Source organism: Dromiciops gliroides, chromosome 6 (assembly GCF_019393635.1).
Source record: "Dromiciops gliroides isolate mDroGli1 chromosome 6, mDroGli1.pri, whole genome shotgun sequence".
Lineage (NCBI taxonomy): Eukaryota > Metazoa > Chordata > Mammalia > Microbiotheria > Microbiotheriidae > Dromiciops > Dromiciops gliroides.
In genome coordinates this window covers 154,383,053-154,399,831 of record NC_057866.1, presented here as the reverse complement: position 1 = coordinate 154,399,831, position 16,779 = coordinate 154,383,053, and the positions used below count along the sequence as shown (strand labels likewise).

The window sequence follows — 16,779 nt, the reverse complement described above, 5'->3', positions numbered from 1 at the left end:
ATTTTGAGTGTCAGCGTCCTCATCTGTCAAACTTGGTGGGGAGAGGTTGGCATGATCCCCTGTCTTACAAATCGAGTTAGGAACTAGAGGAAGACTGATCGTCCTACCACTGACTCCTCCCCCGAGTCATTAGCGCATCTGGTGCTTTATAAAGAAGCCAGTCGAGCCCAGAGGCATCGAGTGGAGTTTGTTGCCCGAGGAGTGAGCCAATCTAGGCTCCCCGGGGGCAGCGCATGTGTATGGGCGCCCAGAAGCCATGCAGATGCCCAGGCAGTGGACACCTGCCTCTGCTTCAGCTCCAGGGCCGCGGAACCCCCTGCACCAAGTGTAGCAGCCCCTTTCATTCCGCCCCAACCCATCCCCGCCACGGCCCTCCAGCCTCCCCCCACTGCAGTCCGTGCTTGACCTGGGAACCCCTCACTGAGCCGTAATGGTGGGGCTGAAACCTTCTGACGTGCAGCCCACCCCGGGCGTCAAGTTCCTAGGGGCTGGAGCCGCCGCCTGCATCGCGGATCTGGTCACCTTTCCGCTAGACACTGCCAAAGTCCGGCTGCAGGTATGAAAGTGAAGGGGAGTTGGAGCTGAGAGGAGGAGGAGGAGGAGGAGGAGGAGGAGGAGGAGGAGGAGGAGGAGGAGGAGGAGGAGGAGGAGGAGGAGGAGGAGGAGGCTTAAGAAAGGAATACGAACTTTGGGTTCCTCTCCTGTGACTCTCCAACCCTGCACCTCCCCCCGCCCCCGCCCCCGCCCCCAAAGAGGAGAGATCATCTGTTACAAATATTGTGTGCAAATGGGAGTCCTGTATATACCAGAGACAGAGACAGAGACAAAGATAGAAACAGAGACAGACAGAAACAGAGAAAGAGAGAAGAGAGAGAGAGAAACCGAGATAGAGACCAAGACAGAGAGAGACAGAGGGAGGGAGGGAGGTAGAGAGGGAAGAAGGGAGAGAGACATTGTCCCGAAAGTTTTAATGCAGCTTTAAGTTTTAAACTCAGATTTAGAATTTACATCTCAAAAGTCTTCGTGCGGGTTTAAAACGTTTTAAACCTGTATGAAGACTTTTTGAACACCTGTGTGTATAATTATAAATATATTACTATAAATATATAAATGTATATTTTTCTATCTATATTTATTACCATATTGATTTATTATCGCATATATGCAAAACTTATGAGCCCTAGCTCTTGAATCAGAGAACCTTGATGCTACCTGTGTAGTAGATCGAAGTGTAGTAAAATCAAGTAATATCAGTTGATGTGAGGCAAAATTACTTCACCTCCATGGGCCCACATTCCCACATTTTCTGAATGAAGTAATTGGAATAGAGAGCCTCTAAGCTCTCTTCCCGCTCTAGGTCTATGGTCAAATAAACAAAAGAATGAGTTGCAATTGAAACCCATTCCCATATTTATCAGAGGTTCATCAAGACAATCAATGATTGCCTTGGTTAGCTTATCTCTTAAGAATAAAGACTACTGGGGAGCCGGCCCTGGAGTCAGGAGTACCTGGGTTCAAATCCGGTCTCAGACACTTAACACTTACTAGCTGTGTGACCCTGGGCAAGTCACTTAACCCCAATTGCCTCACTAAAAACAAAACAAAACAAAAAAAAAGAATAAAGACTACTGGGGCACCTAGGTGGTGCAGAGGATAGAACACCAGCTCTGGAGTCAGGAGGACCTGAGTTCAAATCCAACCTCAGACACTTGACACTTACTAGCTGTGTGACCCTGGGCAAGTCACTTAACCCCAATTGCTTCACCAAAAACAAAAAGAATAAAGATTACCATTAGCCTGGCTCTGGCTCTCCCTAAGGTAAGATCCAAAAGGAAAAATAGAGCTAAGTAAAGAGAATTGGAGCTAGATAGCCCCAGTTAGACAGGATAATAGTCTCAGAGCTGGAAGAAACCTTAGAGGTCATTTAGGTTCAAACCCTGCATTGTACAGATGAGGAAACTGAGGCAGGGAATGGGAGCATTTGCCAGGTCATACAGATAGTCATGAGAAGACCATCAGAGAGAGCTCAAAGCAGGGTCTTTCCTTTTCCCCTCTTGCTGATCCAACCACATGATCTGAATGAGGATCGCATTCCTAGTGGATGGATGCCCCTCAACAAGGATCTCATTCCCAGATTAGAAAGGCAGTGTGGTAGAATAGTGAGAATACTGGACCTGGGTTAGAATGACAGCTCCAGAGTCTATTGTGACTCTCTAAGCTTCAGTGACCTCAACTTTAAATGCACTTTTACCAAGTAGTGAGAAAAGCACTTTATGAATCATGAAGCCTGTCAAGATGCCAGGATCCCCAGTCACCTATGGCACTTACTACCCTGAGTGACTTAGTACAAGTCACTTCCCTTCCCTTGGTCTCAATTGCCCCATCTGTAAAAATGGGGGCAATTGGACTGGATGGTCTCTGAAGTCTCTTCCAGGTCCACACCTATGATCTATTACTCCCCTATGAACAGCCTCGTCACCGTCACCAAATAGATGTGTCTTAATTGCAAGAGGGAGGTGGGGTGAAGCATAGTCAAGGTAGCAGTACACACAGAAGGCCACCTGGAGGGAAACTTTTCAATGTTGACTTTTTAGAAATGCACATATTTTTAATGACAGAAAATTCTGCTCTCCATAGCACAGAATATTTGCTTTGCGATAAGTCAAGTCACATGTGTTAACAGTGAAGATTCCAAGTGTCCTAGGGGGCGGTAAAGGGAAAAGGGAGGCAGGGGAGGGGCTAGGCTTTATTTTAAGCCAATGAGGTACCCCTTCAAGGAGTCTGGAGACAAATTGTCAGAAAGGGGTGGGGCCCCAGCTGGCCTCAAACGTCCCAGGGGAGCTTTGCTGTTAGGGCCAATCCAAGAATTAGGGGCAAAGGGAGAAAGCAGGCGATGATTGGAAACAGCAATATAGAAGGCGACAGCTAGGTGTCACAGTGGATAGATTGCTCGGCTTGGAGTCAGGAAAACCTGGGCAAGTCACATAAACCTGTTTACCTCCATTTCCTCATCTGTAACATGAACTACAGAAGGAAATGGCAAACCACTCCAATAGCCTTCCCAAGAAAACTCCAAATGAGGTCATGACTGAAAAACAACTGAACAATATAGAAGGAACAACTGGATTAAAATCTACACTGGGGGAAACTAGGTGGTGCAGTGGATAGAGCACCGGCCCTGAATTCAGGAGAACCTGAGTTCAAATTCAGCCTCAGACACTTGACACTTACTAGCTGTGTGACCCTGGGCAAGTCACTTAACCCCAATTGCCTCACCAAAAACCAAACCAAAACAACAACAAAAAGTCTACTCTGACAAGTGATAGTCCAGTGAAGCCTCAACTTCATTTTTCAAAGAAAATGTTAAGTGAATTGATGAGATTTTGAAAATGATGCTGTTATTCCCTTTGACTTATATAAAATTTTCTAAAAGTTATATTGATGCCTTTTGGATTTTTTAATTAATTTATTCTGAATAAATAAGATTTAACAAATCTTACTTGACATCATTTTTTACATCACCTTCATTCCAATTAGATCTTTCCACAATCCCCTACCCAGCCATCCCTTATAACAAAGATTAAAATAGGAAAAATAAAAAAGACAGTTCAGCAAAGACATGTCCAACAGTATATGCGGTATTTTACCACACCTGGCCCACTCCCTAATCCTTGATCTCTGTAAAGAAGGGAGGGAGGTGAAGACTTTTGTTTTTTATACAACACAGTAATTTTTACATATCCTCATGAGTTTGCCTTTCCCCTTCTCTTCCCTCCCTATTCCCTGCCCCCTTCCACCCATTCCCGGTGAGACATCTTTGTAACTAAGGGGGGAAAAAGATAACCTGACACATCCATAGTGTCTGATAGCATCTGCAACAGTGGTCTCAAATCAAATAGAAACAGGGTCTCTAAAACAAATGTAAGGATCCCTCCAGGCTGCATATAGACTTAGAAAACCACTTATTAACATTACCAATGTTCTATTGTATTATTTATTTATTTATTTATTTATTTTGTTAAATATTTCCCAATTACATTTTATTTGCCCCCCCCTCATTTTTTTTTTGTTTTTTGCAGGGTAATGAGGGTTAAGTGACTTGCCCAGGGTCACACAGCTAGTAAGTGTCAAGTGTCTGAGGTTGGATTTGAACTCAGGTCCTCCTGACTCCAGGGCCGGTGCTCTATACACTGTGCCACCTAGCTGCCCCCTCCCAATTACTTTTTAAAATGGTTCCTGCCCCAGTCAGGAATGTTGGGGGCTGCATGGGATGGGGGAGGGCAGCTGTTTGACACCTCTGATCTACAACATTCCACATGCACAGGGCATCACCTCTCCAAGGAAAAGTTGTTCAGTCATTTCAGTTGTGTTCAAAACCTCTGTGACCCCATTTGAGGTTTTCTTGGCAAAGATCCTGGAGTGGTTCACCATTGCCTTCTCCAGCTTATTTTACAGATGAACAGAGGCAAACAGGCTTAAGTGACTTGCTCAGGGTCACACAGCTGGTAAGTGTCTGAGGCTAGAATTGAACTCAGGTCTTCCTTACTCCAGGTAGACTCCTCTACCCACTGTGCCACTTAGTTGCCTCTCCAAGGAAAAAAAGGTGTATCTCTGTATCTCTCCAGGACCAAGATTCCAACTGCATTTTCTGCTTTTATAGATTCAAGGTGAAGCCCAGTCCAGCCAAGCTGTCAGGTATAAAGGAGTCCTGGGGACCATTGTTACACTGGTGAAAACAGAAGGACCAAAAAGTCTGTACAGCGGGCTGCATGCTGGGCTGCAGAGGCAGATGAGCTTTGCCTCAATTAGGATCGGCCTCTACGACACCGCCAAACAATTCTACAACAATGGAAAAGAAAGTAATCGGATGGAGGGAGGCGGGTTCTTGTGCTGTGTGTGTGTTGTGTGTGTATGGGGGTATCTGTATAAATGTGTGTCACACACTGACTGAAACAATCTAATGATCATAGACACTTCCACATGGCAGGGTTAAGGATGCCTAACATGTTGTTTGTCCTTCATTTTCAAAGAGAACTGATGACATCATGGGGTGATATCTTGATGTATTAGGGCAGAGTTGGGCAAAGTCATCAGCCTCACTCTCTCTTTCAGAGTCACCAAAGTCCAGTGGAAAGACTTAGCATGTAAATAAATAAACAGTGTTGGACCTGGAGTCAGGAAAGGATGGGTTCAAGGTCTACTTCTGACACCTGCTCACCTGTTTGACCTTGTGCAAGTCACACTCTTGAATTTGGAGTCAGAGTACCTGATTCAAATCCCAGATCTGACACTGGGTCACTTTGGGCAAGTCTCTTCCCTAGTGGAGAAAATTGGGGATTGGACTAGATGACCTCTAAGGTCCCTTTCAGTTCTACTTCTAGGGTACAGAATGTAATACTCTTAGAACCTTAAGGGTTTCCAACTACCTTCATTCATTCTAGTTCATTTTATTCAAATGGAAGTAGAAAAAAAAGGCTAAGGATTTGCCCATTTGTGCTCCAGACAAATATTCAAAAGAAAATGCTTGTTTTGGGGGGAAAAAAATACTAACCCCTCCAAAAAAGATTAAAATGTATTTTGGTTCAGTCAGTCAGTCAATAAGCATTTTTAAGCCCCTACTTGGAGAAGAAAATGGCAAACCAGGGGCAGCTAGGTGGCACAGTGGCTAGAGTACTGGCCCTGGAGTCAGGAGGACCTGAGTTCAAATTCAGCCTCAGACACTTAACACTTACTGGCTGTGTGACCCTGGGCAAGTCACTTAACCCCAATTGCCTCACCAAAAAAAAAAAAAAGAAAGAAAGAAAAAGAAAATGGCAAACCAGTCCAAGATATTTGCCAAGAAAACCCCAAAGACACTAATTGAGAGCTGTGGTCCACAGGGTTGTGAAGAGTCCAATAAGTAGGAATGATTGAACAACAACAAAGCACCTACTATGTGCCAGGCAATGTGCTAAGCACTGGGAATACAAAGCAAGACAAAACAGTCCTTGCTGTCAAGGGATTCACTCTATGAAAACAACTAAGTACAAAAAAAGATATATACAGGATAACTTGGAGGTGATCAATAGAGGGAAAACACTAGCTTTAAGAGGGATTAGGAAAGACTTCTTATAGAAATCGGGATTTTATCTGGGATTTGAAGGAACCTAGGGAGGCCAGAAAGCAGAGAGAATTCCATGCATGAAGTGAAAATGGTGGGAGGTGGAAGATGGAGGCTAGGACCAAGGAATAGCAAGGAAGCCAGTGTCACTGGATCCCATTGCACTTGAGAGTGGAATAAGGTTTAAGAAGTCTACAAAAGCTGGGGGCAGCTAGGTGGCGCAGTGGATAAAGCACCGGCCCTGGATTCAAGAGGACCTGAGTTCAAATCCAGCCTCAGACACTTGACACTTACTAGCTGTGTGACCCAGGGCAAGTCACTTAACCCCCACTGCCCTGGAAAAAAAAAAAAAAGAAGTCTACAAAAGCTGAGAGCTGGGGAGCAGTTTATGAAAGGATTTGGAGCATCTGGTATTTGATCCTAGAGGGGATACTGGAGTTTATTTTGAGCAGGAGTGGAGTGGGGTGACTTAGATCTTCACTTTAGGAAGATCACTTTGACAGCTGGCTTGGGAAAAGACTTGAAAAAGGCAGACCAATCATAAGGCTGTTGCAGTAGGCAAGGAGGCTCTCCAGCAGGGTGGTAGCAACATCGAAGGAGAGAAAGGGACACATTGAATGTAGGGGTGAGAGATAGTGAGGAGTCAAGTATAGGACCCAGGTTTCAAGCCTAGCTTTTATCCAAGCATTATCTGTCTTATTGCAACTATAATTTAATGGTGGTGGTAAGAATCAATTGGCCCATCAATAAGCATTTCTTAAATGGCTACTTTATGTCAGGCAGGACAAAGACCATAATGATATGTTTTAAATGAGTATACATGTAACACGGTTGGTTGTTTTGTTTCTACAATCTCTATGTTCTACTTGAGAGTTTATGAAATTATACCTATATTAATGGAGGTAAAGAGGTAGGACTTAAGAAGGGAGTCAATATCTTTGGGGGGGGGGGGAGAGTGGGTAGGGCAATGAGGATTAAGTGACTTGCCCAGGGTCACACAGCTAGTAAGTGTCACATGTCTGAGGCCGGATTCGAACTCAGGTCCTTTATCCACTGTGCCACCTAGCTGCCTCCATTATTTGAAAATATATTCCTTCCTCCTCTACTTCCTAGATAGCCATGCCTTCTAACAAAGAATAAAAAAGAGGAAAAAAACAGTTTGGCAAAACTGACCAACACATCAACTGAGTTTAACAATATTTTTGCCTCTGCAAAGAAGGGAGACAGGAACATCTAATTTTTTCTTCAGGGACAAGCTTAATTATTATAGTTACATGGTATTTGGATTTGTTTTTTCAAGTGGGTCAATTTTTTAAATAGTGCAGAATTGACACCCAAATTGTGATGCTGGAGAAGACTTTTGAGAATCGCTTGGACAGTAAAGAGGACAAATCAGTCATTAATTAAAGAAATTAATTCAAGTTATTCATTGAAAGGTCAAATACCGAAGCTAAAGCTTAAATACTTTGACACTTAATGAGAAGAGGAACTGATTAGATGTTGGGGAAAATTGAAGGCAAAAAGAAGGGAATGGCAGAAGATGATATGATACTGTCATGGAGAGACTTTGAGAAATAGTGGATAGAAGGGCTTTGTGTGCAATGGTCCATGGGGGTAAAAAATATCAGACATGACTGAATGACTAAACAACAACAACTTTTCTAATAAAGAGCTAAGTGGCACAATGGATAGAGTGCTGGGCCAAGAGTGAGGAAGACCCAAGTTCAAATCCTACTTCAGATACTTACTGTGTGACCCAGGATAAATGACTTAACCTCTATTTGCCTCAGTTTCCTCAGGTTGTTGTGAGGCTTAAAGGAGATTAATATTTGTAAAAAAAAATGCTTAGCACAGTGCCTGGAATATAGTAGGCACTAAATAAATGCTTATTCCCTTCCCCTTTAGATGCAGATGCTCAACTATAAGAAATTTGAGAGGGAAAGTTTATCCTGCTGAGCCCACTAGCATCTGCCCCATCCATCACCTGTCTGCCCAACAAATGAATGACATCATAAATGGATCAAGGTCTCAGCAGGGCTGGTGAATGGAGGATCCCCTAGGAGTAGAAATGATCAGAAGTGGGGTTACAGCATTAAGCTAAACTAACTACAAAGGGACACACGCCATTCCTGTGCTTCAGTGATTTGTTATTTTGACAATGCAAATGTTCCCTCCACTGATGCACTTTGCATTGAAGTTCTAGCATCTCTATAACTTAGAAGATGATGTCCAGTTAATATCCCTAAACCTTTGGCCAGCCTGGCAATAAGCCTCCCGAGACTGAGCTAGACTGGACCTGATCAAGTTTAAGAGCCCCTGAGAGAGCTCAAGAACCCAGACTCAAGTTCGTGCCAAAACGGCACTTTAGACGAGGATCTTTGGGGAATAAAAGTCCAACTGGGATTCAATAAATGATATAAGCACAGTAAATGATAAACTCAGTAAGTCACCTTGGAGAGATGGCAAAAAAGGACAATATCCATACACAGATATAAAATACATATATTTGGTTTGGACCTGTGATTTTGTTAGTATGGCTGACTTCCATTTAGTACAAATGAGCGTATCTTCCATAATTCATATTCCTTAAGTCACTGAGAGGCTGTCACTCACCCAGGGTCACATAAACAGTATGCATCATAGGCACGACTCACACCCTGCTCTTCCTTCCAAGGTTGACCACCTGCCTTTGTGGCAGAGCTACAACTAGGGCAGGGTGATCTGGACTTTGCCTCAGGGCATCAAATTTAGAGGAAGCTGCACTCTGTTGCTTGCACTGTTACACAGAAACAACAGATTTTAGCATCTACCTAACAAGAAAAATGAGTTTAAATAAGAAGCAACCATAGGTAAGGCTAGGGGTCAAATACCTCCCCAAAACTGCCCTTCTGCCCCTTTACCATACCCCCTTCTGACTGTTTTTCAGTAGCAGGATGTCTTGGAGTCTCTGCTTTGGGGCAGTATTCTCCCACGTCATTTAAAGGCAGCATTTATTCTGCTTAAGGTGATGTGAAAATTTCTACTTATACCTTTGCTCTCTGGGTGGCTGGATTGAGAGCCAGAAAGACCTGAGTTTAAACCAGCCTCTGATACTTACTGTCTATCTGTGTGAATGTGTGCAAGATGCTGAACTTTTCTGAACAAAATAGATATCAGATCTTAAATGCTAATCATTGCATATTCAACATTGTGCATCTTGAACAAGACTCTAAGGGTTGTTTTTTGTTTGTTTTTTTTCCTTCTGGGTGGCAGCAGCTGGAATAGGAAGCAGGATCCTGGCAGGGTGCACCACTGGAGGGTTGGCAGTTATAGTGGCCCAGCCTACAGATGTGGTAAAAGTCAGACTTCAAGCACAGAGCAACCTCTCTGGTGCCAAACCCCGATATGCTGGGACTTTCCATGCTTACAAAACAATAGCATCAGAAGAAGGAGCAAGAGGGCTCTGGAAAGGTAACTCATTTTAGTAGATATTTGGTGCATGCCAAATAGTAAATGCCACAGTATTAGTTAAACACAAAATAAGTCCTGCAGTCATTCTGCCCAGATTAGAGTCATTCAGTTATCTACTCTCTTTCCAGGGACGGCACCCAATGTGACAAGAAATGCTATTGTCAATACAGCGGAGCTAGTAACCTATGATTTAATAAAGGAGAACCTTTTGAAATACAACCTACTAACAGGTAACTTGCTATTTAAAATAATGAAAACAATTCTACATATTTTTCTCTTGTATTGGGGTTTCTCCCTATTGATGTAAATTCTGAATTCTCAGAGTAAGCGCCATAAAAGCAGAAATTTCATTTGTTATCTTTATAGACCCAATGCCTAGCACATAGTGAGCACTTAATAAATCATTATTTAATTGAATCAGCCGTTGTCATGGTCCTATCAAAGGTGTTCACACTCTTCCAGTAACTTTAAAAGATGTCGTTTTCAGGATTGTGTGTGTGTGTCTCTCCCAATGAATGATACAACCACAACTCATCCAAACCTTACTAGAAGATCTTTGTGAGTTGCTGTGACCAAAAATGGACGAATGAAGGAACAAATGAACAAATGAATGAAATACAAATCACCTGGTGGCTATTTTTTTAGTGGTAATCCTCTCTCAACTTCACCAGGCTATTGTTCAGTTTAAAGATATTACTGGGTAGACACTTGAATCTTTTCCATATCGTTAGAGAGGACATACCTAAACTCGGCTCCACTGGTGTAACCTCTGAGAACTTGGTTCATTTCTACAACATAAGCAGTGAATACTGTGGTGGAAAATATATGTGCCCAACTTTGAGAGCGCTCTCTCTCTCCCTCTCTCTCTCTCTCTCTCTCTCTCTCTCTCTCTCACACACACACACACACACACACACATACAGGTTCGATGTATAGATTTGTTTAGAATGTTACCATTTTTTTAAAAGGCAGAAAATGTCCCAGGTCCTGGTTTTGAGGATGTTAAAACTACACAAACTTCCTAATTCACTACAATTATCCAAATTTCAATTGGTTTGGGTTTTTTTTTTTTTTTTAGTGAGGCAGTTGGGGTTAAGTGAAATTGGTTTCTTTTTAGGCTCATGTTATTCTAATTCAGTAAAAATATAAACCCCTCAAGTAGAATGTAAACTCTTAAAGTCAGGGACGATTTTTGTTTCTAGCTTTGTATCCCTACTGCTACCTACTATATAGTATATGCTTCATATATTTGCTGAAGGAATTAATCTTGCATTGACTGGCATTATAACATTATTCCCTACATAGTAAAATTTTTAATATTTCCCAGTTACATATAAAAAAAATTTTAACATTCATTTAAAAAATTTTTGAATTCCAAATTCTCCAAATTCTTTCCTCCCTCCTCCTTGAGAAGATGAGCAATTTGGTACGAATGACGTGTGTAGTCATACAAAACATATTTCCATATAAACAGCAAAATTAATTAGAGTCACCTTAGACTCCACTCAAGAATCTTGTTATAAGGTGGTTTCATTTATTTATTTTTTTTTAATTTTTTTTTTCAGTAAGGCAATTGGGGTTAAGTGACTTTTCCAGGGTCACACAGCTAGTAAGTGTTAAGTTTCTGAGGCCAGATTTGAACTCAGGTCCTCCTGACTCCAGGGCCGGTGCTCTATCCACTGCACCACCTAGCTGCCCTAAGGTGGCTTTATTTAAAAGGCAGTCATGTAGGGGGCAGCTAGGTGGCGCAGTGGATAGAGCACCGGCCCTGGAGTCAGGAGGACCTGAGTTCAAATCCAGCCTCAGATACTTGACACTAACTGTGTGACCCTGGGCAAGTCACTTAACCCTCATTGCCCCAAGAGAAGAAAAAAAGAAAAAAAGGCAGTCATGTAGTATGAACCCCCAAGGACACCATTATACCAGGCTCTACGATGGTTACTAGGTTTATATATTCTTCTCCTTAGAACATAAGCAACTCAGGGCCAGAGCCTGTGTCTTCTATGGCTCGAATTCTATGCATGATTAATAAGCAAGACTGACTCTGTTGCTTGCTGTCTTTGGGAGAGAGTGTGGGAGAAAACTTTGAAATTAAAACTCATTTAAAAAATGAATGTTGAAAATTATCTTTACATGTAATTGGAAAAATAAAATAACATTTACAAAAAAAAAAAATCCTGGCTCTATAAATGACTCCCTGAAAATAATTTAGGCCCATCTTAGTAGATCTAGATAAATAACACATTACACAATAGAGCACAAAGGCAGCACAATAAAATATGAATGTACAGTAAGTATATTTGTGTTTCTAGTACGATCACAGAGTGTGCAGGTAATAACTAAGAAAATCACCAACTGAAAAGGTGCTGGCTAAGTAAGCTTCCCCTCTTCTTTTAATCAATTATAGATAATCTACCTTGCCACTTTGTGTCAGCCTTTGGTGCTGGATTTTGCACAACAGTGGTAGCATCTCCGGTCGATGTGGTAAAGACCAGATACATGAACTCACCACCAGGACAATACACCAGCGCTCCCAAATGTGCGTGGACAATGCTCATGAAGGAAGGAGTGACCGCTTTTTACAAAGGGTAGGAGCATTCATTTCTAAAACTTTATTTTGTTCCAGGCGTCTGTGTTAGTGAGATACGTTGATGTTTATTGTTTCGAGTCAGAATGCCCTGTAACCAAACGGCTGCTTCAGTTTCAATCCCCATTTTTCACTACTTCTGATATCAGTCTTCCTATTGGATATATTTAAAAGCCTCTTATTCTGCCTTGATTCACAAGTTTCACCAATTGATTCAGAGTCTACAGGCACCTACAGAAACTCAGGGAGCATCACCTAGTGGAGAAAGAGGGCACTTCAGGTTACAGAGAAGTTTTAGGAAAAGCATTAAATCCATTCTTAACCATTCTGCATTTTTATTTAGTTTCTAAACTGATTTACAAGAAAAAGTAGGAATTATATCAACTTTATATAAACTATCTAAACAGATCCTTTGCAAATATTTTGTTTTGTTTCTGCTTCTGGGTTGCATTTACTGCATACATAATGTAGAAAATGCTGGCCTCTTGGGCAACTGGGATCTTGAGTAAATCACTTTATCTTTTAGGGCTTCATTTTCTTTTTTGGTAAAATGTGGAGTTACTTTCAGTTCTAAATGCAGTGCTCGTAACAAATGCTTATCCTCGGGCAGAAGCATCTGGTGGTGCAGTGTGGGTAGAAAGCTGGGAATACCTCAGGTTAAATCCAGGTTCAAAGTCACTTAGGAGTTATGTGGCCCTGGGCAAGTCACTTAACCTCTGTTTGCCCCAGTTTCCCCCACTGCAAAGTGGGGATAATAATAAATATCTATCTCACAGGGTTGTAGTGAGGATCAAGTGAGATGGATATTTATAAAAGCATGTAATATGGTGACTGACACATAGTAGGTGCTTTATAAATGCTTATTCCTTTTACCTAGCTAAGATTAATTTTTCTTACTTTTTTAGAGTACAGGGGAGTTTTTGCACACACTAGGTCTCCCCCCCACTCCAAACCACCCTGCCCGGGTTTCAAAAAGAAGAAGAAAAAAAAAAAAGCTGTCTAGGGGAATGCTGGCTTTTTTTTTTTTTCCTCAATAAAATTCCCCATAGCAAGCAAAAGCATCTGCTTTTTTTTTTGGTGAGGCAATTGAGGTTAAGTGACTTGCCCAGGTCACCCAGCTAGTAAGTGTCAACTGTCTGAGGCCAGATTGGAACTCAGGTCCTCTTAACTACAGGCCCGGTGCTCTGTCCACTATGCCACCTAGCTGCCCCAGCATCTGCTTTTTAATATATATATATATATAAATCTAATCATAAAAGAACAAACAAGAAAAAAATCAAACATATCTAAGTCATTTTTCAGTCCTATTCTACTCTCTGTGACCCAATTTGGGGTTTTCTTGGCAAAGATACTAGAATGGTTTGCCACTTCCTTCTCCAGCTCATTTTAAAATGAGCAAACTGAGGCAGACAGAGTTAAGTGACTTGCCCAGGGTCACACAGCTGGTATGTGTCTGAGGCCAGATTTGAACACAGGAAAACAAGTCTTCCTGACTCTAAGCCAAAGCTTCTTAAATTCTGTCAAGACCCCATATGGGGTCGCATAACTGAATATAGGCATCATGAAAAATTTGGCAACAGTAAATGGTCATGTATACCTATTTTATATACCTATATACCTGGAGTCATATAAAAATTTCTTGGGCAAAATGTGGTCACAAGTAGAAGTTTAAGAAGCCCCGCTCTAGGCCCAGCACTCTGTCCACTGTGCCACCTAGCTGCCCATATTAAACACAAGACAATCATTATTTCACTCCGTGGAAAATGCAAAGCACAAAGGATTATCACCCAAACCCATAAACAACCAAGATAACTCTTCTTCCCACCTCTCCCCAGAGGGCTGTACTGCCTTCCAAACTTGTGGTCCTCCCCAGAAAGGGGAAGGGAATGAAGCTGCCAGAAAGTCAACCCCTTTCTACCTGACAAGACAAATAAAGGGCAAGGATCAAGTTTGTTCCTCCACGTGACGACTTTATCCTTTGCTCTAGCTCCATCTCAGCCCAAGAACTCCTGCTTTGGGTCCCATGACATAGCGCTGCCTATGAACCCCACTGCCCTCATCTGTTCTTATAGAAACTCAGCATTCCACCCCTACCTCTGGCCTCTGCCACCTCTCAAGTCCTTGGTTCCAGCTGGGAACTCCTTAACCAGTCTGCTACTGTCTCTCCTCATCATGGCTGCCACCTCCAGGGACAAGAAGTTCCCTGGAGGGTTTTGTATGGATGCAAAAGCTATATCCCACATCCCAAGTCCCCAGACCCTTTTACTTTTGGGTGTAGCTGCTCCCTCATCTTGGTTTCTGTCAATGCTAAGTAACCATTCTATTTAAATGTGTTCTCAAGCTCATTCTTCTCAAAAATAATCACTCTACCAACTAAACATCTGAAGGGCATCTCTTTGTATTTAAGTTGGGAACCACTGAATTTATCCACCCCTTTTCTCTCCCTCTCTCCCTCCCCCTCCCTCCCTTCCCCAAAACATGAAGACTAGAAGGGGAAGAGTGCCCAGAAGTTATTGACTCACTAAGCATTTATTAAGCCCTCTCTATGTACAGATCCCCAGCTATGTGGTGGGGTGAATAGATTTCTGGCCTTGGAATCAGGAAGATTCATGTTTATGAGTTCAAATCTGACGTCAGAAACTTTCTAGCTGTGTGACCCTAGGGAGGTCACTTAACCCTGTTTACTTTTTTTTAATCTATGAGCAGTCAGTTCTTTATTTTGCATGAAATCAATTAATTTTTTTTTGGGGGGGGAGGGTGAGGCAATTGGGGTTAAGTGACTTGCCCAGGGTCACACAGCTAGTAAGTGTTAAGTGTCTGAGGTCAGATTTGGACTCAGGTCCTCCTGAATCCAGGACCAGTGCTCTATCCACTGCGCCACCTAGCTGCCCCCTGTTTACTTTTGTTTCTCCATTTGTAAAATGAGCTGGAGAAATGGCAAACCACTCCAGTATCTTTGCCAAGAAAACCCTAAAAGGGGTCACGAAGAGTCAGACATGACTAAAATGAATGAAAAACAACAATAAAATGTGCCAGATGTTGTCCTAAGGCCTGGGGATACAAAGAAAGGCAAAAACAGTCCCTCCCCTCAAGGAGCTCACAGTCTAATGGAGGAGACAACACGCAAACAAAATCTATGTACAAACAAAATAGATACAGGATAAATCAGAGGTCACCTCAGGGGGAAGGCCTCTTGCAGAAGGTAGGATTTGAGACTTGAAAGAAGCCAGGAGGCCAAGAGTGGAAGGTAGCACATCCCAAGAATGGGAACCAGCCAGGTGAAAGGCCTGGAGCAGGCAGATAGAATGTTAATGCAAGGAACAGTAAGAAGGCCACTATCACTTGATTGTAAAATACTTGGAGGGAAGCAAATTGTAATATAGGAAGTTGTCAAGAGGTGAAGGGCTTTAAAAGCCAAATGTGAGGCAGCTAGGTGGCGCAGTGGATAGAGCACTGGCCCTGGATTCAGGAGGACCTGAGTTCAAATCCGATCTCAGACACTTAACACTTACCAGCTGTGTGATCCTGAGCAAGTCACTTAACCCCAATTGCCTCACCAAAACCAAACAAACAAAAAAAGCCAAATGAAAGATTTTATATCTACCCTGAAGGCAGCCAATGGAGCTTATCAAGTACTGGGGTTTCATGGTCAGATGTGGACTTTAGGAAAATCACTTTCTCAGGTGGGTGGAGGATGAACTGTAGCGGGGAGAGACTTGAGGCAGGTAGCCCCACCAGCAACTCTTGTCATAGTCCAGGTGTGGGGGATGGGGCCTATACCAGGTTAGTAGCAGTGACAGTGAAAAGGAGAGATGTGTGTATACACTTACACATATACACACACATATATATGTGTGCATGTATATGTGTATACATGTGTATCTGTGTATATTTATATACACACACATTTTTGTGTGTACATATTTCTATACATGAAATGTAAAGGTAGAAATTACAAGACCTGGCAATGGACTGGATATAATAATACCTGGCATTTACATAGTGCTTTAAGTTTTGCAAAATTTTGCAAATATCTCATTTTATCCTCACAAAAAAAGAACAAACTCTGGAGGTAGGTACTGTTATTAACTCCATTTTACAGATGAGGAAACTGAGGCAAAGAAGAGTTAAGTGATATGCCCAGAATCACAGAGCTAGTAAGAATATAAAGCCATATTTGAAATCAGGTCTTCCTGACTCCAGGTCCATCTCCTACTCTACCTAATTGCCTTGGATGGATGGAGAGTGAGGAATCCATAGATTACAAACCTGTGTAACTGGGAGAACGATGGTGACTTTGACAATAGGGAAGTTAGGAAGACAGGAAGGCTTAAAGGAAATGACAATGACATGCTGAGTGATCTATCTACAGAACATCCTGTTTCAGAAAGCAATTGGGAATGTGAAATAGAAGGTCAGGAGAGAGGTTAGACTTGGAAGAATAGATCTGAGAATCATTTACATAGAGGTCATTTAATCCATGGGAATTTATGAGATCCCTGAGACAAATAGTAAAGAAGGAGAACCATAGTTAGTGGGCTTGACTTGGATGAAGCAGTGGTTCAACAGGTAGGAGGAGAGCCAGTTACAGCAATATCACAATAACCTAAAGAAAAGAAAATACCTAGAGGAGTGATTGACA

The 16,779-nt window shown here is 42.3% G+C and overlaps 1 protein-coding gene across 2 annotated transcripts in view; it reads left to right on the top strand.

Moving 5' to 3' along the window:
• Positions 1-202: 202 nt before the first annotated feature.
• Positions 203-16,779, top strand: part of UCP1 (uncoupling protein 1) — a 31,870-nt gene continuing 15,293 nt past the window's right edge. For both annotated transcript variants that reach the window (XM_043969612.1, XM_043969611.1), the window contains exons 1-5: positions 203-556; positions 4,661-4,859; positions 9,353-9,550; positions 9,679-9,780; positions 11,958-12,138. In XM_043969612.1, the coding sequence (XP_043825547.1) occupies positions 431-556; positions 4,661-4,859; positions 9,353-9,550; positions 9,679-9,780; positions 11,958-12,138 (806 nt within the window). In that variant the 5' untranslated portion in view covers positions 203-430. The remainder of the gene's footprint in view (positions 557-4,660; positions 4,860-9,352; positions 9,551-9,678; positions 9,781-11,957; positions 12,139-16,779) is intronic.